The sequence below is a fragment of the Euprymna scolopes genome, chromosome 11, assembly GCF_053919585.1.
Source record: "Euprymna scolopes isolate OS-2025 chromosome 11, ASM5391958v1, whole genome shotgun sequence".
In the NCBI taxonomy this organism is placed as follows: domain Eukaryota; kingdom Metazoa; phylum Mollusca; class Cephalopoda; order Sepiida; family Sepiolidae; genus Euprymna; species Euprymna scolopes.
Window position 1 is genome coordinate 63597263 of NC_136492.1, and position 27089 is coordinate 63624351.

The 27089-nt window shown below is 34.0% G+C and overlaps 1 protein-coding gene across 5 annotated transcripts in view; it reads left to right on the plus strand.

The window, feature by feature from the left end:
* The first annotated feature begins 5824 nt into the window (after positions 1-5824).
* Positions 5825-27089, plus strand: part of LOC145287881 (uncharacterized) — a 40981-nt gene continuing 19716 nt past the window's right edge. For 2 of the 5 annotated variants that reach the window (XM_080135794.1, XM_080135796.1), the window contains exons 1-5: positions 5905-5965; positions 10037-10113; positions 16675-17316; positions 23644-23721; positions 24814-24850. In XM_080135794.1, the coding sequence (XP_079991920.1) occupies positions 10043-10113; positions 16675-17316; positions 23644-23721; positions 24814-24850 (828 nt within the window). In that variant the 5' untranslated portion in view covers positions 5905-5965; positions 10037-10042. Of the gene's footprint in view, positions 5966-7480; positions 7526-10036; positions 10114-16674; positions 17317-23643; positions 23722-24813; positions 24851-27089 lie in introns of those variants that run through there. The other 3 variants (XM_080135795.1, XM_080135793.1, XM_080135797.1) reach the window with 3 other exon arrangements.

Genomic DNA, 27089 nt, shown 5'->3' on the forward strand with positions numbered 1-27089 from the left:
GTGCTGATTGGCTGCTTCTATGGCCATGTTTTTCGCCTCCTGGGGCATTCATTTTAACCTAGCCCAAATTGCTAAAGCTTGGTTCTCCTTTTCTGTCAAGGAGGCAAGCTGAGCCTTAATTACATTAACACTATCCACCTCCTCCACCGCACAATCTAAACTAGACTCTAGTGTCGCTTTAGCTGCCCTAGATTCTTGAGTTGTCTGCTAAAGTTGGTAGAAAAGAACCTAATGGCATCCTTAAGATTAATCCACCACTCTTTCCCAATTACAGCCCCCCGTCATTTCCCACTGTTGAGTTAGTAGTAACCCATCCCAGTAGCCCTGAACATCGAACAACGACATGTTGGGCTTCCAGTGTACCAGCCAATTTAAGCTTAGGTCTATCTAAGTTTAGCCGAATGCAAACAAGTCAGTGGTCTGAGTAAATTATGTTATGGAAACTTGGACAATCTAATAATCCTACATCGACTCACCTAACTAAGAACTGGTTGATATAACTCAAAAGTTGTACTGCACCAGAGCCGCGGCTACCTGTCCAAGTCCACACTACATCATGAGGCCTTTCATTTCGGAACTTGGCAATAAGATCCAACTTATCAAGAAACTCACGAAAGTAAAAGGCATCCCAATCCTTGTTAGTGCCCCTAGATGTTAACCCCAAGAGATCTAAATTGGAATCCAAGATCATATTCCAATCTCCCGCTAAAATAACCATTCAGGAAGTACTCATAAACTGCTCAGTCTAATGAAGGAAAGCTGCAAGCTCATCATGGCTATTTGGTGCATAAACACTGATAAAACGAAAAGCTTTACATTTTATGGTAACATCCAAAATGCAGTTTTCCTTCCGGATCCATGAAGCACAGGTCACATGCTGCATCCAAAGACTTTTTCACATTTAAGACCATAACCTCTTGTGTGGAGTCACCTATTTTAAGAGTGTGAGTCAGTGTCCACCAATTCATAATCGGGATCTATCAATTTTTAAGACCAAGGTTACAGGTGCAGGAATCTCTAGAAGTCGAAAGTAGTAGGGTATCTGCAGGACCATTAAATGTAAATTTAACGAGATCTCCGATTAACAAAAGGTTTCACCAAATCACATCCTCACATACATAAAATAAAAATATGAATAACTCCAGAAAATAACGACACTTGACAAAGAACTGAAGATCGTTGTATTGATATAAAATAACATTTATTTACATGTTAGAGAAATATTACTTCAAATCGTTCCAATGTTGGTGTTTTCTTGTTATGAGTGTTCATTAGGCAAATTTAGCTGAATGAGGATCTTATGAAAATGGCATGAAGTTTAAGATTACTGACTTTTATAAACAGAGTGATGCGCGAGGTTTGAATGTGGTTATTTTCCAAGAGGAAAACAGTCATTAACCATGTAAGCGAAACGTGTGTGTGTGTTTTCATCACATAAGAAAACAGTAGTTCGGAATAAAATTTGTTTAAGAAGAACTAATTCTTGTTCGATATGGTAAGTTTCCATGATGAGAATTTAGGTGCAGGACGCGCGCAAAGTCATGTTGGGTGATTTAACGTCTTACAATGAGGGAGTCTCTTCAGCACGTGTCGGGTTGGAGAAATCAGAAGAGAAACTGATTTGATTTTCGTGGCAAATCTTTATATAGAGACGTTCTGGAATATTCCAGATGTTTTATCTGTTTGTCAAGAGCCTGTTTGCTGTATTGCTATGCGTGGAATGCAATGTAGTTCCTTTACTGCATGTGGCCGGATGGGCAAACTGCAACATGTGTTCTGATAAACATGGATTTTGAATTCAAATCGTTCCAGTGCTGGTGTTTCCTTGTAATGAGTGTACATTATGCAAACTTAGCTGAATGAGGATCTCGTGAAAATGGCATGAAGTTTGAGATTACTGATTTTTATGAACCAAGTTGCACATGTGGTTCGAATGTGATTAACAGGGAAAACAGTCATTAAACCATGTTAGATAAATGTGTGTGTGTGTGTGTGTGTGTGTGTGTGTGTGTGTGTGTGTGTGTGTGTGTGTGTGTGTGTGTGTGTTTATCACATAAGAAAACAGTTGTTCAAAATAACATTGTTGAAAAGAAGATACAAATTCCCGTTCGCTGTGATTATTTTCCATGATGGGTGCTGAAGAGAATAACTGGTTTGATTTTGTCTGTAGCATACATAAAGACAGGGGATTTTAACATCTACCTTTTGACAGAGTTTCAACGACAAATGTCCGGCTGGCAAAATCTAAAGAGAAACGGATTTGATTTTTGTGGGCGAATCCTTATATAGAGACTTTCTGGAATATTCCAGCCTGTTTGCTGTATAACTGCGCGTGGAACACAACATAGTTCCTTTATCGCATATGTGCAGATGAGCAAATCGCAATCGTGTGTTTGCATGTTCTGATATATGTGGGCATTGAAATGGTGATTGCTATGAAAATGTCTCTGTCTCAGTTTCTTTCATTTTTTTATTTACTTTATTTTTTTTTTTTAAGGAATTAAACGTTCTTTTTAATGCCTACAGTATTTCTGTTTATAATAAATAAGAATTCTGCATTAATTGAAAGGTGATAAGTCATCTCCCTCTCAGTAGAGACCAATAAGTCTCCTGTATGTCATGAGTAAGCTGCTGGAATCCATATTAAATAGAGAAGTAGTCAACCACCATATATATTTCTGGGGAGGCTCCATGTTTTGACAAGCTTCTGGGTTTGACCTTTACTCCTGATCTGAAATGGAACACGTACATCAAGTCTGTTGCTCAGGTCACTGAGAAAATGGTGGGATCCTTCTACCACTCCAGAAGATATCTCACTACTGATGCAATTCTCTATCTGTATAAAAGCCAAGTACGTCCAAGGATGGAGTACTGCCGCCACATCTGGGCTGGAGCTGCTAAAAACAGCCTATCCTGCCTTGACAGAGTACAAAATAGACTTTGTGGCTTAGTAGGGGATGCTTTTTTCTCTACCCTACAACCTCTCTCCCACAGAAGAGACGTTGTGAGCCTATCCTTGTTTTATCATTATTTCCACAGCAAGTGCTCGTCCAAGCTCCAATCTCTCGTCCCCCCTCACCAATCTTTCATGAAAAACACCCGTTTAGCTGAAACCACTGTCAGTAATTTTCCCTACTCTTTATCTGTGCCTAAATCAAAACGTAGATTCCATGAACAAAGCTTCTTTCTTATAAGTGCACGCCTGTGGAACTGCCTGCTTCTCACCTGACTACAACTTGGATGTCTTTAAGTCCAATATAAACAAATTCCTGATGAATCACCCCCTTAAGTAAGACACATTATCAAATCTCCAATACTAACGATTACTACGATACTATCCCATTGATTACTGTACATGCAATAACCCTTATCCCCGAGTGGCTTCTGGGCCATGATAAGTGGTGAGCACCATGTGAAAAAAAAAAACGGGCAACGCCAGGTGGCCTGATAGTATATAATAATAATAGTAATAATAATAACAATGATGGCAAATTTGTGGATTAACACTCTCAGCTAAATCACCTTCCTAAAATAAGATTCTACCTTTTTAGGTGATTCCTTGAAAAATTTGTTGGAAATAAAAAAGCAATTATTTTAGAATTTAGAGTATGAGATAGTTGTATAAATTAAGGCAAAATAATCATCATTTTTGGCCATTCTAATTTTTTAGGAATGTTCACGAAAGATGTTTGCCACTAACTCTAAGTCCGACTTGCTAAGTCGTAAAATCATGCATAATCAGATAAAAATAAACACACACAATTCATCTCCCAGAGAAAAATAATATAAAATAAAGTAATATAAAATAAAATTTGGTTTAAGATTGGCCCTTATAACAATAAACAACAATAAAGAAAAACTTGTCACTGAATGAAGATTGTATATTCCGCAAATGACAAAAATTGATCAAGTAGTTGTTTTTTATTTACAAAAAACAAATTTTACTGATAAGTGATAGACGAAGCCATGTTTTTCTAGAGAACATAAGGGGACGTAATCAGTGATTATTTTAACAGTTTCCACATGTATTAGGGCTATCTGCCTTTGTCCACCGATTCGTTGATTGTAATATGAACGTTTTTTTTTTTTTCATCCTCATCAAAACTTGATTTTCTTGAATAAAAAAACTACTTGATCAAATTACGTGATTTTTGGAATTTTTCATATTTGTCCCGTGAATGGTATGTACATCATACAGACATTTGTGTAATTTTAAATGCTGCCAATCTGAATAAACACCTAAAAAAATTTTGTTTAACTGCTTTAAAACGATAGGATATCACGAAAATAGTTGCTCATTTTATATTAAACTTGCGTGTGAAACTGATCCACCATCCCAATCGTTTTTATAAAACATTTTATATTTAATTTGGTACAATTATGTCTATTGAGAAAAATGTTTTTATTTCATTTTTAAACATTTTTTTTGATACTTTGTAAATACTGAATTCTTATGAAATTATTCGTGCTTGTTTTGTTTTGCTTTGCTTTGTTTTGTTTTGCTTTGTTGTGTGTTTTTTTTTTGTTTTTTTGTTTTGTTTTCCGTCAATTTGTTGTGAAAGAAAATAAGGTATTTTCATAGCTCTGCACCCTATACTACTTCATCCAAAAAGAAAAATGCAATTCTTCATTTTTTTTGGCGACTACATGTAAACAATTAATTGATCCTTTGATTTTAATAGATGCAAGGATGAGAGAGAGAGGGGGAGAGAGAGAGAGAGAGAGTACACACACAAGTCTAGCCTGTAACTTGCAAGACATGGTTGACCACTAAAGATACGACATGATCCTAGCTGCAATGCACCAGATGAAAAAAAATGGCTGGGACGAAGTATGGAATATATTAATCTAAAAATTAATCAAAGTTGTGTAAATATGTAAAAAAAAAAAAAAAAAAAAAAAAAAAAATGCTCTTGGTCGCGAAAATCCACTTGAATATGCCAAGATGGAGGCTAAACAGGTGTCGACCAAAATCCATCCTTTCCTTAGTGAAGTTGCTGGGGTCCTTATTCCATATTTCGTCCAACTGCTCATCTCACTGTGAAGACTTCCATTGTGTTGCCCAATGATGTTCCAACTAGTACGGCCACGTCACCCGCTGTTAATCATCAGAAACACTCCAAAATGTGTCCTGCATCAATGCCAATAATCCAAGTTTGTGTAGTAGACTGCCTAATATACGGAAAGGATCAGTTGATGATGACCTGTTCTTAGTGAGCAACACAAGCAAAATAGCAACAGACAAGACAAGTTGAAAGTCATTTACGAAGCATGAGGAGACACAAAGATGAGCTGGAATTTCTTTGTTTCCTCAATTTTCCCAGGAAACACCAGAATACAAGACCTGCTAGTTTGTTTTTTTTTGTTTTGTTTTTTGTTTTTCTTTTTTATAGAACTGTGGTAAATGTGTTCTTTTTTGCCACTAACTTAGCTATATAACACATCTACAGTCTCTTTCACTCCTCCATAGGAGGATATGAATTTCTTATAGTAAACGAACCTCATGTCTCACATCTGAATGGAAAAAGGTCAAATATTGCCTGACATCTCTATAATATTCTGTTTGTTCCTTCCTTAGTTAGTCAGTACATTATGCTTTGAAAAGGGGCAAATACAATTTTTGAAGGCCAAACTACTTTTAAAAAAAAAAAAAAAAAAAAAAAAGGCTAAATTCGCAAGATTTGTCTGTATAAAAACGCCAATCTGGCAGTCCTGGACAAAAATATGAGAGTGGCATTTTTAAATCTAAGACTACAAATAAAAAAAATAAAAAAATTTTTAATTAATTTGCACTTCTCCATTCAATTTATCAAAACAAAGAAGCAAGAAAATGTGTTTGTTTGTTGGGGGGCTTTTTTTTTTTCAGAAGGGACATTTTTACTTTCTACACCGTTTCATAAGGTACTTCCGGTATAATTTATTTCCCGTAATCTGGTAAGATTCTGCTCGTTTTAAATAAACGAATGTACGTTGTTGTTTTTTTGTTTTTTACATTTTGCTATTACACTTCTTTCTAACTTTTTCTATTTGAATCTTAATATTAAATCGTATCCGTAGTCTTCATAAATGAAAGTGTACATATATGACTCATAAACATGCTGTCTTCTGCTTGCTGTTAAGTTACGTTGATTTAAGTTTAGAAAAATGACTGTTTTGCTGTCACATTATTTTGTTTTGTCAAGTTAAATAATTATGTAGTCGTATTTAATAACGTAGAAACAAATGTGTTATTTTCAACATTAATTGGCTTCAAAATAATTATGATATTATATGAAACATATTTAGTAGAAACACATTTTTTATAATCGTTTTGGTACTTATGTTAGCGTGCTGAAAGAATAACGTTATTATTTAGAAACTTATTCTTAACCTGTGGAGGAGAAGGTGTTTTGGAACTATTTCACCTAACAATACACAAAAATATTGTGAAAATTGATTTTAACTTGAAAATACTATTTTAAAAATATAGTAACATAGATATACAAGCAGTAACGTTTTTCGGTATTATTTACTTCACGTTCGTATATAACAATATATATATATATATATATATATATATATATATTTGTAGATTTCGGGGTGCTAAAAACGGATCTGCAAACCGTTTCCGTCGCAAAAAAATTGTTTTCATGATATGAAGAAATTATTTTTTCGAAAAGTGGGTGATCACTTTTCGATGTAAATTTAACTTAAAATAAGCACCCACTTTCTGCCCACCTGAGAGAGGGGGTATTTTTTTTGTGTGTGTTTATTGGCTAAAAAAGTTTTTTGATTGATTTCTTTTGCATGGTATTAACCCCTGCCCTGAACTCTGGAACTCTTTTCCATTTCACAGCCTAACCTTTGTTTACGCTACGCGCGAGCATAAACGAAGGCTGTTAAATGTGCACTCGCCTATCAAACTGCCTTATGACAGTATAGTATTGGCGAAAAATTAAAATTAGATGAAAAACAAGTAGTTTTCCAAATATTAAACCATGTAATTCTATGTTATCACGGGTAGCCATTTTGTAGGCGCAAGCCCACGCATATGGTTGATGCACGCGCGTCGACCATATGCGCAGAAAAAGAAATTGAAAAAACCTTTTAGCCAATAAACACTCAAACAAATGTCCCCTCTCTCAGGTGGCCGGAAAGTGGGTGCTTATTTTAAGTTAAATTTACATCGAAAAGTGATCACCCACTTTTCACAAAAGTAATTTCTTCATATGAAAACTATTTTTGCGACGGAAAAGGTTTGCAGATTCGTTTTTAGCATACCGAAATCTACAAAAAAAATATTTTGTTATATACGAACGTGAGACGGACCTTAATGTAAATTTTTACCCGTTTTTCTTAGACACTGAATAAAATTTGAGTGCATGTGAAGTTTAAAAAACCTTGCTATTTTTGTAGGTAGGCTTTTTAAGTTCAATTGTTACATATCTTTTGTTTATTAAATTCTTATGCAAATATATAGAACAGTTTGTTTTTAGGTACCTCCAATGTGCTCCACAGTTTTGTTCCCTTCTGTATGTAATACAATGTAAGTGTAATTTAATATTATCATCCTAACTTTTCTACCATTTAAAAGAAGTTTCAAATTAACTGCTAATATTTTTATTAATTTTTTACAGCATGTTTTAAAAATCTAGCAAAAATCAAATAATAGTCATATTTTTCTGAAATTTTCGATATTTATTCATTATTAAATAAACTTACATAATAAAAGTAGGTTTCGTTAAATATATTAGAGGAAATATTTTTTTAGGTGTTTTACCCTCCCCCCACTATATTTCATGTTATGAAAACTAACAATAATAAATGTAGGTTGATAAAAATTTCAACACTTTTTTAAAGCTGAAAAGATCAAATAATTAAAAAAATAGTTATTTTTTTATATATATAAAATCCCGTCATTTTTTTTCACTTACCTTAAAGCTGTAAATAAAATTGGACATAAAATCAATATTATTATGTTAAAAAAAATAAAATAAACAATTTTTCTTGATTTTTTTTTTTTTTCTCAGTAATATAATTATTTGAATTACAACAAAAAAGCAGAATTCTAAAAAATAATTATTTTTAAAAAGCTGTAAATGATATTAAATTCAAATATTACGCAATATAAAGTTTTAACAGCTTTTTTATATAACAGGTTTCCAATAATACAAAAATATATTCATATAATAGAATATATAACTCTTGAGATAATAAAAATTACAAAAGCAAAATCGACTAAAAAAAATTTGTTTTGATTTGATTATTTAAAATGATAGGTGATAATCAAAATTTGTGCCTTTTTTTTCCAAAAATGTATGGACGCCTGTAAGCAGAAACATCTTTAGATACATGTATCAACAGAACAGGTTAAAATTAATTTTGTCGTCTGTGTAGTTCGTTATTAAAGATCTATTTGTTTTATAAAAGGTAAGTCTTATGTTGGTTGCATTCATTTTTTTATTTTATTCATAAATTTCTGCATAAATGATCTTCCATAGAAATTGACTCAAACACACAAAATGATGACGTCACTACTTATTGTGTATAATGATGACGTTCTGCACAATAGTTTGGAGGTAGCTATTGTTTTTTTTTTTTTAAGCCCTCCCCCAAGTTAAAAATGGCTTTCTAAATAATGACTATTTCAACATGGTTTGTAAACTGCATAAGTAACTTTTTTCATTGAAATTTACTGTACGATGACTGTTATGATTATATATTATATTGGTTTTGTGTTATTATGTTTTTTTTTTGGACGGGGGGTCCCTTAATTTTTAACCATTTGCTAGCGTTTTAAACATTGGCCATCGTTAAACAAATTTGTTCAATACCTTCTGATCACTTATGTAACATGTCCAAACTCCTAATCAACAGTGACTCCCAGAAATTGCTCAAGAATGTATGACATAATCAAGTCCACAGTAAAGTTGAACAGTGTGGATGAGAGGATACAGCCTTGTTGAACTTCAGAGTAGATTTCAAAGGTTTCTAACTCTTGATCATAAATGTGGACCTTAGTTTGGGTTGTTCTATAATATGGTTTCAGCAGGTAAAGAAATTTTGGTACTGTCTGCATGCAAAAAGTCGGTAAAGTCAATGAAACAGACAATGGTGTTTTTCTAATAGCACCAAAGCTGTTTGAGTGTTCAGTGCAATGTGGATATCTGGTCAGCACATCCACAAGGTCAAAAATCGGATTTGTTTGGCCTTGTTCGTGCATCCTGCTGGCTTTGAAAATGCCACAGCAGGATAATAGCAAATATTTTTGCAGCAACATCGATGAGACTTATGCTATGATAATTGCCACAATGCTGTTTGTTGCCCTTTTTGAAGAAGGGGAGAAGAACGGCGTCACTCCACTCCTGACGAAAAGACTCTAACTCCCATACATGGACAAGAATTTTGTGGAGGACCAGAACCAAAACGTCAGCACACTGTTTGTAGATCTCTGCTGTGAGACTATCTTCATTATTCTTAAGTTTCCTCACAGCTTCCTTGACTTTGTCAATTGTCGGTGAGCCGACCCCGCAGTCACATTCACCAGCAGGGTCATGCGGGTTCTGCTAAAGAGCTGGAGTGGAATGATCATGATTCAGCAGCCCTGAGAAATGCTCATTCTATCGTTTTAATACATTCATCAAGATTAGTGATCAAGATGTGCGTCCAATTAAGGATGGTTTCGCAATGCCTTTGTTTACCACTGTGTAGGGTGTACACTTCCTTGTGTCACTAACAACTGCAGTCCTCTACCAGAACACATTATGGTCCACTTCTGTAGAACAGGTGGTCTCCCAATGGAGATGACAGTAGTTCTCAGCAAGCCTGCAGTTAGCTAGTTTCATGCACTTGGAAAATAATAGAGGAACAGATTCGTAAAATATCACGCACATCATGACGATGCATAATTTTGTTAAATAAAAATGTTGGTTTATGCACAGACCATCTTGACATGTGACAGTATCAGTACAAGAGAATAAATTTAATCCATTAGATGATCTTTGTTATTATTTCATTCCTGCAATTTTGATCAAGACTTTATGGTTTTTCCTTCCAGCTGACAATGGGCCGATATTCCGACAGTGATGATGATCGAAAGAAACGTAAAAAGAAGAAACGGCGCTCACGTTCAGGGTAGGTAATTTTGTTTTGCTTTTTTTTTTTTTGTTGTTGTTATTTTTATTTTTTTCATTTAAAAATTAAATGAATAAAACATATATTTACTCACCTTGCCACAAGTACAAGGTTGATTTAATAGGGATGAGCATCTCTTAGAAGTGGTTTAGGATGAATAAAAAATTAACCTCAGCCTCCCACATGTCTGTTTCACAAGTAGAGGCCTCAGTCAAAACTTGTTGTGTCATAGCTTCATAATGGGAAATCTGTAACTTCCACAAAATTTATCTTTCTGTTTCCCATTTTTCTGATTTGGTTGATTTTTAATACGTAATCCAAATTGTCCATCTGCCTACACTGAAAATTGGGTGCCAATGCACTTACTGATCCACGCTATTTTTTTAATCGTATTTCCAAGTTTAATTAAAGTTTTATATGTTTTTTTATTCAATTGTAATGTTAAAGTACAGAATAGGTATAACACACCCTTCCCTCCCCATGTTAAGAATGGCTTTTTAAATAATAACGTTATTATTTCAGCACGGATCTATAAGTGCACTAGTACTGAAAATTGTTTTATAATACTTAGCATTATTTCTTCTTCATTCCATCATTTGGACTTGTAGCATTTAAATGCTATGTTTTAAACAGGCTTGAAAAAGCCTCGAATTTTGAGCTTTGTCTTGAAAAAGCCTTATTTCTAGTATTATATTGAAAAGGCCTTGAAAATATGGGAAATGTCTTGAAAAGGGCTTCAAAATTATATTCTTTATTGCCAGTAAAAATTTGTGTCGGAATTATTAAAAATAAAATCGAAATAAATACTATTAAAATATTTTTTAAATATTAAAATACTATTAAAATATTTTTTAAATATTAATAAAAATATTATTAAAATATGTTTTAAATATTAAAAATAAAATCGAAATGAATACATCCTTTTAAATTGTATCATATTATTTCCGATATTGTCAGCACAAGAGTTACACCCCTTTGTCATAAAACTCCCTGATGTTATCCATATACTTTACGGATATAGCCGAAGTGAAATTCGAAATCAAAATAAATACTATTAAAATAATTTTAAAATATTAATTAAAATATTATTAGTTTTTTGGTTTATTATATCATTCTTTATATATCAAATTGAAAATCTATATAACCGTGTTAATTGATTTACCATGATATCATCGTCTTAGGCTAGCAAATTATACTAGTATGTGTGTGTGTGTATATATATATATATATATATATATATATATATATATAAATCACATTTAGCACATGTTTATTGGCAGTATTAGAGTTTGTTGATGTACCACCACGTTTAATAATATTTTAAAAAATGTATTTTACACACACACACACACACACACACACACACACACACATACATATATTAATCAAGAGTATCTATTGGTCTCCTAACTTTCAAAATAATGTATTATTTTTGTATTTTCATCCATTTCTGTTTTTCTGGCATATTTTATTTAACTCTCAAAAATACTTATGACTATAATCAAATTTATTACAAATTTGAAATATTTGAATTTTCAAATAGGAGGTTATACTTATATTATTCCTTATTCCAAAGAAAATGAAATTTAAATTAATGCCTAATACCTATTGTTAAACTTTCACAAAATCGAGAAAGATTGTAATTGGCCAGTTCTTGCATTTGTACAATCATTGTGATATGTGTCCATCGTTTTTACCAAAAAGTGCATAAGACGGACCTTGCTGTTCAAAAATACTTTAATAGACAGAGTGTTCAAAACAAATGTGTTTATCGTTTGATGTTTCTTCATTTTTGAATCATTGAAAATATTTAATAACTATCAAATGCAACGGATATTTGTGTCTATTCACTATTGGTTGGTTTAGGAGCTAGAGAGCACGGATCACTGGAAAGCACCTGAAGATTGGAAACACTATGATGATTTGTATCGGATTTTAGTCAAAAATCGATGCTCCTTCATTATCTTGAAGACAGTGAGATGCGGGTTCCACTATACAGCATAATCATGTTGATACACCAGTTCTTATTAGATCACCAGCATTGAGCCTGGTCAGTAGGAGGACATCGACACAGATCTACAAAAATCTTCTTTTTTTTTTTTTTTTTTTTTTTTAAATATGGAAGTCACCACTTATCAATGCCCGGAGGCCACTTGGTGAAAAGGGTTATTGCGTGTACAGTAATCAATGGGATAGTATCGTAGTAATCGTTAGTATTGGAGATTTGATAAAGTGTCTTACTTAAGGGGTGATTCATCAGGAATTTGTTTATATTGGACTTGAAGACATCCAAGTTGTAGTCAGGTGGGAAACAGGCAAACAGAAGAGAGTTCCACAGGCGTGCACTTCTAAGAAAGAAGCTTTGTTCATGGAATCTATGTTTTGATTTAGGCACAGATAAAGAGTGGGGAAAATTACTGACAGTGGTTTCAGCTGGACGGGTGTTTTTTGTGAAAGATTGGCAGGATAGACTGTTTTTAGCAGTTCCTGATGTCGTTATCTCCCGTGATAGGTATATACATGCAACTGGAGACCACTCGTGAACTTTATACTCTCATGAAACTTCCTCCTTCAGAGGAAGCTGATTCAACCCGCTAAACTTTAGTGCTGTTTCAGTACGGTACGATACAGAGAATTGCATTAGAGATATGAACGTAACGATTAACAGAAAGAATCATAGCCGGCATTATGACGATGTCCACACAGCAAAATTCATTAAGGAGCTGCAAAAAAGATACGCAAAAATCCACGAAAGGCAATGTGGATTTTAGCAAGAGAGATAATTTTTTTTATATTTTTCAGGATAATTTGGAATATTTACTAGTGGTAAAGTGCCACTGGTAACTGTTTTTGTTTTTTATTAGTGGGATTGAGAGCTGTAGAAATCATTGTTATGTTGGAAAGGAGTTACCGGCATCATAATGATTTGCATCAGGTTAAAAAATTCAGAAATCTTATCTGCAACTTAGAATACTCAGAAAATTGCAATGGAGATGTGAAAGCAGTGACTAGCAGAAAGGATCCTAAAAAGCACAGCAAAATTATACGGCATAATCACATTGACATACTGGTTTCGTTGGATTACCGAAATTAAGTAATATTGAGCCTGGTTAGTACCAGATGAGTGACCATTTAGGAATACCAGGTGCTGTATGTGGGAGGATGTTGACACCTCCATGCAAGAGCTGCAAAAACCTAACGTCATCATCTTTCCTGACAGGGATATATATGTGATTGCGAACCGCTTGTAAATTTCATACACCCATGAAACTTCTACCTGCGGAGGAAGTCGGTTCAACCCACACATGGTAAGTGCTGCTTCAGAACAGTAGTACACAACAAAATTTATCAAGAATCTGGAAAAAAGGTGTGATAAGATCCAGGAAAGATGATGCAAATTTTAGTGAGAAAGATGGGCTTCAAAGTGACAGTTATGAGGAAAACACCAAGCCAGGATCTTTCCTATTTCCCATACAAGAGTGACAAAGACCAACTATTCAACATCAAGGCACAAGAGAACCACTTTACTATTGTAGCTTTGTAGACCGGTAATAATTAAGACAAACACAGTGGCATAATTAACAAAAAGTGTATTAACAAAAGTATTTTACAGAAGTACACATCATGATTCTGGAGCCATAACTGCCACAAATCACTTTTATAACTTTTAGAGGTAATCATATTGTGACGGGCTCGTACGAAAAAGATAAACAGACCCATCGAAACAGCACATTGACAAGGTAACGAGAGTGAGAGAGAGAGAGAGAGAGAGAGAGAGAGAGAGAGAGAGAGAGAAAGAAAGAACGTAGAAAAAGAATATCAGCAGAAGCAAAAGGGAAGTGAGGGGGAGAGAGAAGGAAGGAACGAAGATAGCAGAAATCAGCAGGGGAAAAGGGTGAAGGGAGATAATTGAGGCGGCAAAAAGCTTCAGTTGCCGCGAAGATTTAAAATGGTGTGGACGCAACTCGCCACATGGAGTGTAAGAAAAAAAGGATTAATCCCATCAAGATTTTTAAAAAAAAAAAAAAAGAAAGGAAAAGGAGAAGAATATGAGTTGGAAGAATCTAAGGTAAATACAGACATCTTTTCTTGTAATGCGGAAGGCAATACGAAAAGGGCGAAGAAAGAACTTTTCCTAGCGGGGTTATAGTCTTTTAACAAAAAAAGAAAGAGAGAAAGAAGAAACCAAATGTGAGTTTTGGAAGAGATCTAAAATGTTTGCATATATATTTTCTCTTTTCTCTTCCATGAAATGCGGATGCATTATGGACATGAATACAAGAAAAAAAGGATCGAATGTTTTAATAAAAAAAAAAAAGATTGAAGTTTTGAAGAAGTGATAAAAACAAAAAAAATCAAATTCAAACTTAATGTATGAATAATTGTTTTATTATTTCAGCATATAAATATATTGAACTGGCACATGTAGTAACGTGAAATATGACTTTTCATTCTATATATATAAAAAAAAAAAGAGAGAGAAATCTCCCTCTCCCTATATTGGATAATAAAAAAATTGCGCGTGATGCACTCGTGGTTTGGAATTAAAATATAATCCGCTGTTTGGTTTTCTTTTTGTTGTTTGACGTATGTAAAATATCACACGACGGAAGTTATAATTCCGCATAACCTCAGCGCGCTTTGGATTCTAGTCGAGTCAAGCCAACAAAAATAAATATATTCGAATCTCTATTGTTGTTGATCTCGACGGCGAAAGGAGAACCATAGCTTAGCGCATTCGTTGATCGGTCCTTTCCCGAGACTCATATGTATTAATTATATATATACCCAACAGCAAATGTCACACATATAAACCATTTATTCCTGAAATAGGTAGATCAGTTTACTCACATAATATCTACTAAAAGCAAAAAACTTCTAAACATCATCACAAACACTCAGTTGAACCAGAGATGCTGTTTCCTCTCACAAGCAAAATAACAGGTAATTAGCCTACAGTCCTCAAGAAATCTATGCCTCATACTAAGCAAGGTCATTTAAACTGCGATGGTCTTTGGATGCGTTTCTAGTGAAAGCCACATCATGCTGCCCCACATCTTTGAAAAGGGGCTCAGACTCAATTCAGACAGCTATGTTGCGTTGTTGTCTCCCTCAAACTAATGATGAATTCTCAAAGAACACCAGATCTGGATCCCCAATTCATTCGATTGCAACCCCATGAATTATTATGTATACAGCACAATGAAAGACGCCAGCTGTATCACTACAACACCAAAGTGAAGCTGATTGCAAGAATCAAACTGGGGTTCAAGCAACTCTCAAAGAATACTGTAAAAACTGCAGGCTTAGAGCAGTTTATTTCAATTGTATTTAATTCTCTAGGGAATGTACTTTATTTACTTTTCAGAATATATCAATTATTAGCCAAGATATGATATTTCTTTTTCTTTCCAAAATGGCAAATTTGTCTCAAACACTCTGTGTGTGTGTGTGTGTATAATTTCTGTGAAGTCTGATGAAATTATCAGATCGTTAACACGATTTGATAATCAAAACATGTGTAACCAAGCAGATTAAAAACGGTAATAAAAACATTATATATATGTATATATATATATATATATATATATATATTTATATATATTAGTGATTAACCAGAGATTTTTAGAATTACGGTAAATGACGAGTTCAAAACCTTGCACAGTTTCTTCAAAAAATTGAATAAAATTAGTATATAGACATAAACTTAGTATATCTATATAAATAAAACAGTAGATATACATATGTGTGTTTGTGTGTAAATATTTAACGTATAAACTCTTAAACTACTGGTCACATACCATTGAAATTAACAGGAAATAGTAATCATACATCAAGGATGATTTATAGTGAGTAAAATCTTTGTTTGGATGGATGAATAATGTGTATATGTTTGCAAATTGAAATGCAAAATATTCATTTCCAAATGCTGATATATTGCTATTACTTTTGTGCATTAGCAAATTCATTGCTTAAAGTGGTTTAATTTTAAATCTTTCTTATCTATCTCACGATTGCTCAACAGTAGAGAACATGACTCAAGTGCTCAATATTTTTGTTGGCACCCAAGTCGTTATTTTATTTTTTTATTATCTTTTTTATTTTGAAATCAGTACTATATATTAGGTACAATATAATATTCAATAGAGAATTGACTATGTAATAATAGATACAAAATCTGCATGAATTAAAATATATTTAAGCACATTTTATGACTGGGCAAGTCTAGGCAATCCACGCTAATATATAATAATAGGGAAAAAATACATTTTAATAAATTTTTCATTTAAAAAAAAATCTATGCTGCAGTTGCCAGTAAGGCTCCATTTTGTAAAAATTACGCTTCTTGTAGCTTCTTTATGCATTTCAGATGTGTTTTTCTTAAGATTATATGTGTTATACTAAATAGAATTTGAGTTAAAATTGTTCCTCTGTAAATATAATTTTAAAAAAAACATAAAACTGTCTTTATCGCCTGTACACAACTTTTTACTGCATCGTGTTTACCATGTCTACTTATTAGCTGCTAAAATCTTTTATTTTATATATTTTCTTTTCCAGGTCTGCAGAGAGTATCTCATCATACGACAGCCACTACCATAAGAAATCAAAGAGTCGTAAGAAACGTAAACGTAAATCACAGAGCCCTTCTGCAACTTCTTACTCAAGAAGCCAACGAAGTCGGTCAAAGGATCGCTCTAGTAGAAGGTCACGATCGCGGTCTCGTTCAAGGGATCAATCCAGAGATAAAGACTATTACCGCGACAGAGACTGGGAAAAATCACGGGATCGGGACAGGTCAAAAGAGCGCAGCCGGTATCAAAGGTCCCGAAGTCGAGACAGACTCTCTGGATCATCAAAGAGATCGAAGCGATCGCGATCCAGGTCTCGTGGATCCCGGCGATCGCGATCCAGATCTCGTGGATCCCGGCGATCACGGTCTAGATCTCGTGGATCCCGACGATCACGGTCTAGATCTCGTGGATCCCGGCGATCGCGATCCAGATCTCGTGGGTCCCGACGATCACGGTCTAGATCTCGTGGATCCCGACGATCACGATCCCGGTCTCGCGGGTCAAAGCGGTCTCGATCAAGGTCTCGTGGTTCTAGCGAGTCACGGTCCAGGTCTCGAGTTCGCCGGTCAAAAAGTGGAGATCGATCACGTTCATCATCTTTGGGCAGAAATTCTCGGAAGTCGAAAAGGTAAATATTTTGAATATTTGAACATTTTCTTTTAATTGGCAGGAACTGTGTGCAGTTATCTTGGATAATCTGCTGAAAAAAATTTTGACTTGTATCAGAGATTGCAAAGTGCATAATACATGTTTATTACTAAGAAATGCTTACAGCTATTTGCTTATGGAAGTCTTAACTAACACATGGCTTCATAGGCAAAACTTGTTTAGAACTTAACTATGCTGACTGTGCAGTAGATATTGACAATGACTATGCTATAGTACTTTCCATAATTAACAGCATCCATGCAGCAGCAGTGGCAACAACAGGAAAGTGATGGTAGCTAAGTAGTTAATGATACAGACTGACAATCTGGGTGTGCCAAGTTCAAATCCAGTTCATTCTATAGAAACCCTTTCACTTTGAGATGTTGGTAACCTTCACATGTCCCCGCGCATAAATACCTGATGTTTTTCTAGAAAGAATTCTAACTAGAACTAGGTTTGTATGGGCTTTAAATGGCCTTGAATTTTTAGTTTTGTCTTCAAAAGGCCCTGAAAATTGTATTCTTTATGTCGAGTAAAACTTTGTGTCAGAATATTAAAAAATAAAATCGAAATAAATACTATTAAAATATTTTTTAAATGTTAATTAAGATAATATTAAAATTATTTTTAAATATTAACAATAAAACCGAAATAAGTACATTTTTCTGAAATTGCATCGTATTATTATTTCCCCGTATTGTCAATAAAAGAGTTACGTCCCTTTGTCATGAAACTACCCCATGTTCCTATTTACTTGCCTCCCCACCAGAGCAGAGTTAGACACAAGGTCGATTTTTAATGTGGAGAAAATCCAGATCCCCGAAAAGAGGCTCTTTAGATAGGAACAAAAGTAAAAATTGCCTCAGTCTAGAAGGATTTCTCTTCCGCTGATCAAGGACAGAAAAGATGAAGTGTAGTATCGGAACAGATGGTATTTATTTGCTCCCCCACCGAGCAAATTAGGCACAAGGCCGATTTTTAATGTGAGGAGTGAAGGGAGGGGGAAGGGAAAAAGGGGACCAGCTCCCGAGAGGTGGGAAATGGGAGCTGGTTAAAGGTCAGGCATGTGAGGTTGCCCCCACATCTGGTCTTTGCTAGTCATAGCTAGTCCTAGCTAGTCATAGCTTGCAGTATCTGTCGGAACAGATGGTATTTATTTGCTCCCCCACTGAGCAAATTAGGCACAAGGCCGTTTTTAATGTGAGGTAAAAACCAGCTCCCCTAAAAGTAGGCAAAAAGGGGGCACTCTGGTTACCAAAAATAATAATTGTCCCAGTATAGAGGGTTTCCCCTCCATTGACTGGTACAAATCATCTTAAGTGCAGTATCTGCCGGAACAGATACTACACTTTGATCCCAGCCAAAAGGCCAACTTTATGGATGTATCCAATGGAAAGTTCAAAAGTAAAATGAATATAAATGGGTCAGAGAATGTAAATATGGACTGATAATGATTTAAAATCACTGAATGACAGATAGTGTAGTATGAGTTTAAGCTGTTAATAGTTGGCCAGTTTTGTTGAACTTTGTGTAAATAACCTTTAAAACTGCTTCTTGAATTAAAGGATAGACAAAAATTACTTTTCTTGTCAATTATTAAGCTTTTGGGTTTATTATATCACTAGCAGTTCAGCCCGGTTTTGCTCGTGCCCTATGTACTGTTCATAACTTTATGTGCATATGTATATATATATATATATATATATATATATATATATATATATAAAAAGTTTGACTTATGTCCAGGTAACCTACATCTAAAATTTCAAGTATTTAAACCCAAAATCGGCAGAGGAGTTTGATAGAGTCTGCACAGGTCAACTCTTTCACCTTTGACCTCTTGGCAGACAAATTCTCGCCCAAAAACTGATTAAAAATGTTTGAATACCCTTTATGTAAAATTTCAAATGTTTAGACCCAAAATTAGCTGAATAGTTTGTTAGAGACTGCAAAGGTCAAATTTTTTGAATTTTGACCCCTTGACAGCCAAATTTTTGGCCAAAAACCAATTAAAAAGCTTACCCTATGTCTGAATACACTTTATGTAAAATTTTAAATGCTTAGACTAAAAATTGGCTGAGTAATTTGGTAGAGACCGTAGAGGTCAAACATTTTTTAACTTTGACCCCTTAACAATTATTGTTTTGGGCTTAAATCAAATTAAAAAGTTTGATCTATGTCCAAGTAACCTGCATCTAAAATTTCAAGTGTTTAGGCTCAAAATTGGTGGAGGAGTTTGGTAGAGTTTTCAAAGGTCAAATCGTTGAACTTTGACCTTTTGACAGCTAAATTTCTGGCTGAAAACCAATTAAAAAGATTTTCCCAAATCTCAATACCCCTTATGTCAAATCTCGAATCTGTAGACTGAAAATTGACAGAGTAGTTTGGTAGAGAAATTTACACACACACAATTTCACTTTTATAGATACATAGATTGTTTATATATTAAATTTCCTTTTTGAAAACTTGAATTTTATCTGGAGAAGGCTTTGAAAAGTTCTTGAAAATTGACCTTGAAAACCTGTATGAACCCTGTAGAAAGATATTGGAGAAACGAATGCCAACACTAATTATCTGATTCATACGAAATGAATGATTCATGAACAGCAGCAGCAGCAGTGAGGTGATGGTGGCTAAGTGGTTAACAATACTGACAATCTGGGTGATCCGGGTTCAAATCTTGGTCATTCCAGAGATACTTAACTATGTTAATTATGCAGTAGTGCTATAGTATTTTCCATAACTAATAACATCCATGCAGTAGCAGCAGCAACAACAGGGAGGTGACGGTGGCTAGATGGTTAATGATACAGACCGACAATCTGGGTGTGCCAAGTTCAAATCCAGCTTGTTCTATAGAAATTCTTTCACTTAGGGATGTTAGCAACCTTCACATGTCTCCTCTCGTAAATACCTGATGTTTTTCTAGAAAGAAACCTAACTAGAACTAAGTTTGTATTGCTTGAATTTTTAGCTTTGTCTTCAAAATGCTTTGAAAATTGTATTCTTTATGTCCAGTAAAACTTTGTGTCAGAATATTAAATAAAATCGAAATAAACACTATTAAAATATTTTTTAAATATTAATTAAGATATTAAAATTATTTTTAAATATTAAAAATAAAATTGAAATGAATACATTTTTCTGAAATTGCATCGTATTATTACTTCCCGTCGATACAAGAGTTATGTTCCTATTGTAACAGTTTTTGGGACTAGCCCAGGGGTTTGACGTATATTGGGATCCCGGATGGAAATCCCAAGTGCCGATAGCCCGAAGTTAGGAATTTCAAGGGGAAATTCTCCACCCAAACGCGTGTTGTAAGATAAAAGAAGATATGCAGTGTGCCGGTTGTAATGATATCACAACCAAATGGCACTTTCCGAGGTTCGAACCAGCATTATTGTCATGAAACACCTTAATGACATTCACGGTTAATAATCAGAATAAGGCAATAAGAATGACAATGACACAACAGGGTATGAACGTACTAGAAATACATTAATTTATTTGCATGCGTGTAATACAGGTGAACGTAAAAAAAAAAGATAAAACAACAATAATGCAAATGGGGGTGCAGACAACATTATGGGTTGAGATGAGGAGGGGGAGCAATAATAATGTTTAATCATGGAAACGTATTGTCCTTTTCCCCTTTTTTTTTTTGAAACAAAAATTGAGTCACAGTTATTGTTTGGAATCAGACAGTAATATGTTTTCTTCTTTCTTTACGCATGGCAAAAAGTCAATTTATATATAGCAAGAATGACATTGAGCATAAGGACATGGGATTGGGTTGAGCGGATTGGGGAGAATGAAAATTGGAGGATACTCAGCTCTGTTAGTGATTATCCATTCCGTTGAGCATGTGTTGTTAATGTAAATGTCCTTTCTTTCCTTCGTCACTGTTTTTTTTTGTTTTTTTTTTCAACATTATCCCTTACACGTGATTTTCGGTATATAGTTTTCCATTGGAGGGATATTCATCTCCAAGAATAGTATTCAGCCAAAGTAAATCCAAGCTTTGAGTTGATTTCTCTTTTTGGTCCGTTGGCGATCTGGTTTGAGTGGGCTGTATTTTATTCACCTCTGCGACTTTCTACACTGGTGTGCAACTCCATTTTTCTCAGGAGCGATGATTTTACAAAGTGTCCTCATTGCTTGCAGCAGGCCAACTAAATTTCCTGCTCAAGTCTCCTGTTCACATGTTTCCTTCTGAGATGGGTGTTGGTTGGGGTTTCTGTCTGGCTCACATCCATTCACATTCGCCATCTACTCTCAAGGCGATGGGATGGGGTGGGGATCTTGTCTCGGTAGCTTCCTTTGTGTGGGTGGAATGAAAAGAGGTTGGGGTGGGTTGACTATTTCGACTTGGTTTTCAATTGTCGCTGCTCGACGGGTGTGGGTTGGGGAATGGGGGTTTCTGCTTGACTAATACATACATTTATTATGACATAAAGAGAAGGGGGAGGTGTATAGTCTTTTCTTATATCACTATTTACTTTCCTCTCTACGAGGGCAGAGTTAGACACAAGGTTGATTTTTAATCTGAAATTTTGAGATGAGGATTGATAATTCATCATTTGAATTCTTCAGACTACTGTTACCATCTTGAATGTTATTTGCACAATGTTTCAGTTGATGTAACCTCCAACCTTCTTCAGGTGTATCTTTTCAAATTCGAAAATCTGCATAAAATTTTGAACATAACTCTTTATTTAATCCACAGGAGTAGCATACTCTCATTCTGTCAGCCATGATTGGGTAGAAGTCCTAAGCAATTCACAATTGTATTTTGGGCATCACCTGCACTGAGGATTAAACCTTCAACCTCTAGAAGAGTGTTACTTTTTACAACTGAATTTTACCAAGTACTTTATCCACTGCGCCACACGTCTGCAACACTCAAGATGTGAACAGTCATCGAAAGAATCCAAATGATACAGATTAAAAATTGTGTTTAATTCTTGATAACAGTAAATGAATGACTCTTTAACACTTGCTCTTGCAGTACAGTCTCTGACTTGCAAAAAAAAGTGTTTGTTTTTTTTTACCTTGGTTCTGTCAAATGATTTTAAATTTGTTTCTGATTACTTTAAAGTCCTAAAAACAAAACAAAAACTATATTTATAAAAATGAAGTTAGTAAAAAAGTTAAGAAAATTAATGTTCCTCTTCCCAATTAACCAGTTAAATATCATATATCTTTCTTGTGGTTTCTTGGTTTCAGGACAAGAATTCATCTAATCTGGTGGAGTATTATGCTTAAAACACAATTTTTAATCTTGAGGTAACATCACTTGGAGAAGGTGCATCATTCCTCGTAAAAGTCACTGTAGGTTAGCTACTATACAGAGGAGATTGTATTTAGGCTACAAATACTATGTGATTTTGAATATTTAGTCAGGTTTACTTGTAGGGAAAAGTATCCTCATGCCAGATTGTCCTGACAAACCTTTTGTACAGAGAAACCTTAGACATTCGAGGATAGTGTCTCGTAGTCGTTCAAGTTCTCTCCAGTAGACATTTGTGGCGATCGGTGTTACTGATCTGTAGAGAGCGTGGTCAATATTTCAAAGAGGTTATTACGTTGAAGGTCGAAGGTCACCACTTGTTGAGATATGCACTTTGCACGTTCCAAAAAACAATAAAGACCAAGTTTACCGAGTAAATTTGAAGAACATTAAAAGAAAGAACGTTAAAACCAAGTTACAATATATGCAAATAAGATTTTTTATTTGACTTGAAATATGTAAGAACAATAAGGGAGTGTTTGTGCACACGTGTGTGTATGTATATGTACGAGCATGCATGAAGCTGAAAGTGTTTGTTGCACTCATAAGTTCAGTGTGTATACGTGTATGAACTTAGAATGTTCATTGCGCATGTGTGTGTGTGTGTGTGTGTGTATACAAGAGTTAATATAAACACGTGTATTCATTCATTGCATAAGAATGTACGTATGTTTTATCTTAAATGTAAGTATTTGCCTTCCGAAGCAAATGGAAAAGAATGTGTGTTTACATGAATGATTCGAATGAAAAAGTGAGAGAGAGAGAGAGAGATAGACAACGGAACCAGAAGTAGAAAATGCAACCTGTCAAAAAAATCGGAAATCACCACAAGGACAGATAATCAGTGTGTAATTGAGATACATTTGTGTGCAACATATCTATTAGCATATCAGTTCGAAAAAAAATCATCTGCCCATACATTCAAGTTCTCTCCAGATTGAGGGAAAATATTTAGTTCAAAACTTTAACTATTTTTGTTTTCTTTCCTTTTTATTTTCTTTCTTTTTCTCGCAGATATGAGAAAAGCAGTTATCATTCCAAGAAATCTGAGAGTCCAGAAATTAAGCAGGAGGTTAAAGAAAACAAAAAAGAGTGAGTTTTTTTTTTTTTTTAATTTTGTTCTTCCCTTGCTTCAGATCTTTCGTAAATGTCATTTTTATTAATCAGCCAAAGAAGAAAACAAAAACATGCTGATTAGGAGGAAGATAGAGAAAGGCCAGTTAATCTTGCTACATCCAAATATGAGTGAAAAAATTAATTACAGGTATTAGGAAATTTAGCGAGTTCCCGTGTGTTTTTTGAGATCAATGATTTCCTTTTTTATTTATGGAAGATCAATGGTTTTTCCTATGTTTAGGGAAGATCAGTGAATTAATTTATGTTTAAGAAAACTAGTTTGTTCTTTTTTTGTTGTTGTTTTCATTGAACTAGGCAGGAGTGAGAGTTTTCTGCTTTTTGTAATTCAGAAAAGACAAAATTTTGATTTTTTTTTTTTTTTTTTTTTTTACATTCAGAAAAACAATTTCTGTTTAAATCTGCTTTTTTTTTCTTTTTTTTTCTTTTTTGTTTTTACTGATTTCTGACAAATCATTAAAGCTTTACAACCTTATCATTTGACTTTATTTTATTTCTTTTTTTTTTCTTCTTCCTTTCTCTCTTACTTTATTTTAATTTAATTTTTTTTCTGTTTTTTTTTTTCTTCCCCACCTTACATTTGTTTCTAGCAAATGATGTAGGTAGGGGGAGGTAAAATATTTTTGTTTAGTCAAAACTCATTTCCTTCCCCTACATACATACTTGGGAGTCTTTCTTTTGTTAACAACGTTTTTTTTGTTTATCAAATATATTTTTAATGTTTTGAAATTTTATTACATACAAAAACAATTTTTAAACACAAAAAACTCATTTTAAGGGAATTTAACAAAATTAAAAGAAAAAGTAAAGTTACAATATCCGTCACTACTTTCGGTATGAAAAGAAAAGATTTACACCCTCACCACCCCAAAATGAAAAATAAAGATTCTACTTTTTTAGGCTATTATGTGAGAACATCCTTAAATACTTAATGAAAAGAAGAAAATAATTAAAAAATATTTTTGAATTTAATACAGAATGATCTTACATCATTAAGATTTCTTCAAAAAAACAAAATTTAATGAATTTTTTTTTTTTTTTTTTTTCTAGTGAACTATGTGCCAAAATTCCAGGATTTGCTGAAATGGTAAGAAAGCTTCTTTCCTAGAACTGCCCTCCTGTGGAACACTGTTCCGCTGGCATGCTTCCCAACTGACTACTATCTGGTAGCCTTCAAGTTCAATGTAAACAAGTTTTTGTCGAGCCACCCCTTAAATAATCAAATTCTACCCAATTTACACTACGATTACTACACTACCACCTTACATTCATTAACCCTTATACTCGATTAGCCTTCGGGCCTTGATAAGTGGTGACTCTCTTGTTAAAGAAAAAAAAATTATTTCTATCCCACTCTTTTCTGTGCATAATTACTTGAGACATAAGAAGTGTGTTAACTCGTTTTTAATTAATGGAGTACTTTCTCCATATTTTATATGATGTAGTATGCACATTTTGGTATGGAAATAATGATAGAGTAGAAAAAGACTAGCAATGTCTTTTCTTTAAGAAAGGAGTTGTAGAGAACAGAAGAAATTATTGCTCACTAGATTGCAAAGTCAATTTTGTACCCTGTCAAGGCAAGTAAGAGATGTGACAGCAGTACTCCATCCTAGGATGTATCTTTTACATAAGTAAAGGATTGCATCAGGAGTGAGGCACTTTCTGAAACAGCAGAATGATCCAAGCTTTAGCTATATAGATGGACTTAAAATTAGGTGAACTTATTGATAGAAAGAATATAAAAATTGAATAAGACATAAGTTACATGAACAATGGTTGAATGTTTATGAATTAAGGACACTTTATTTTTACAATAACTCATGGAGATATTGATTGTATAAAGTTTGCTTATGTGGTTAATCATTTTGTAACAAAGAAAAAGGCATATTGAAAAGATTTTTCAACATCTTTAATCATGTAAACCTTTTGTACTCATGCACTTTTCTTTTTTCACTTTAATTTTTAATGCACAGCACAAACTTGTATCTACATTTTTCTATCTTTTAAAGTCTGGTTGGTTGGTTGTTTTTGTTTTATGGCATATCAATCCTTTTCAGGTTATTTAATGCCGAATCCGGTGATTTTGACGAACAATTTTTTAATGGAGTATATTTGGGTTTTTTTAAGTCGGTTTCTATTTAATCCATAGTTGGGACCCTAATAGGTACTACCACTCCGGGTCAGAGTGGACCTGGGAGCAATGGCAATTAAAGGGTGGCTCCACACTCCCCAAAGCCCGCAAGCTGGGGCCTCACCATCGGATATAGTTTACGGTCATATCCAGGACTTTAAGTCTGGTAATATCAACATATTTAGCAGTTATACATTAATTTATTTCATGTATAAATATGTAAGTAAAATTATATAAACATTGTTCGGAGTCTATGCGGATCGATCAACGTTTCGACATTTCCATGTTGACATCAGGATTTCAAATGAATCTCACAGTCAGAAAATAATCTTGAAACACAATCTTATCATTATTAAAAAAGGGGGCTTTAAAGAACAAGAGATCATACCCCCTACTAGATTGCAAAGTCGATTTTGTATTCTGTCAAGGTAACAAAGGATGGTTTCAGTAACACCTTCCCCCAGATGTGGCAGCAGTACTCAATCTTGGGACATATTTGATGTATCTAGGTATTTTTAATCGCTGTGATTAATAGAGAAGAGCAGCTTTGGGCAGATGACAGTTTCCTCCTTCTAGGAAAGGCCACAAAGGAAAAAAACATAGAAGGAAGAAAGTGTAATTTTCCCAGGGCCCTTCTTACCAGGGATTCCTATGCCCTGAGTTTCACCGAGTGTACGTGTCGAGGATCAGTTTGCATAGTCAGCAGAGGGCAAGCTGCCAAGGATAACATACCCATTGATCCTCGGAACGAGCAAAGAAAGATTGATAGTAATGCAAACTTGAAAACCATCAATGCTTTATTGTATTTGATGAAAATGTTATTTGCATCAGTAAATTGTTTCACATCCACTATTACTACTACTACTAATTTTATTCAATATATAAATAGTTAACACAAACCAGTCAGTTTAATATGCAAAAATGGGTAAATATAGTGATATTCCCTTTGATTTCAACTTGATTTAGGGAATTATTTAGATAAAATTTGGATGTAAACAAAATGTTATTTTTTGTTTTATGTCATTAATAATTTTTTCCAGGTTATTTCAATTAAGTTTACTCTTTTCAGTTACGATCACTATTTTTTTTAATGTTGGTGTTTTTTTTTTGTTTTTGTTTTTTTTTTTCAACTTAATGTGTACCATATTGTTTGTCTCTATGCATATAAAAACGAACCAAACTTTAAAAAAAA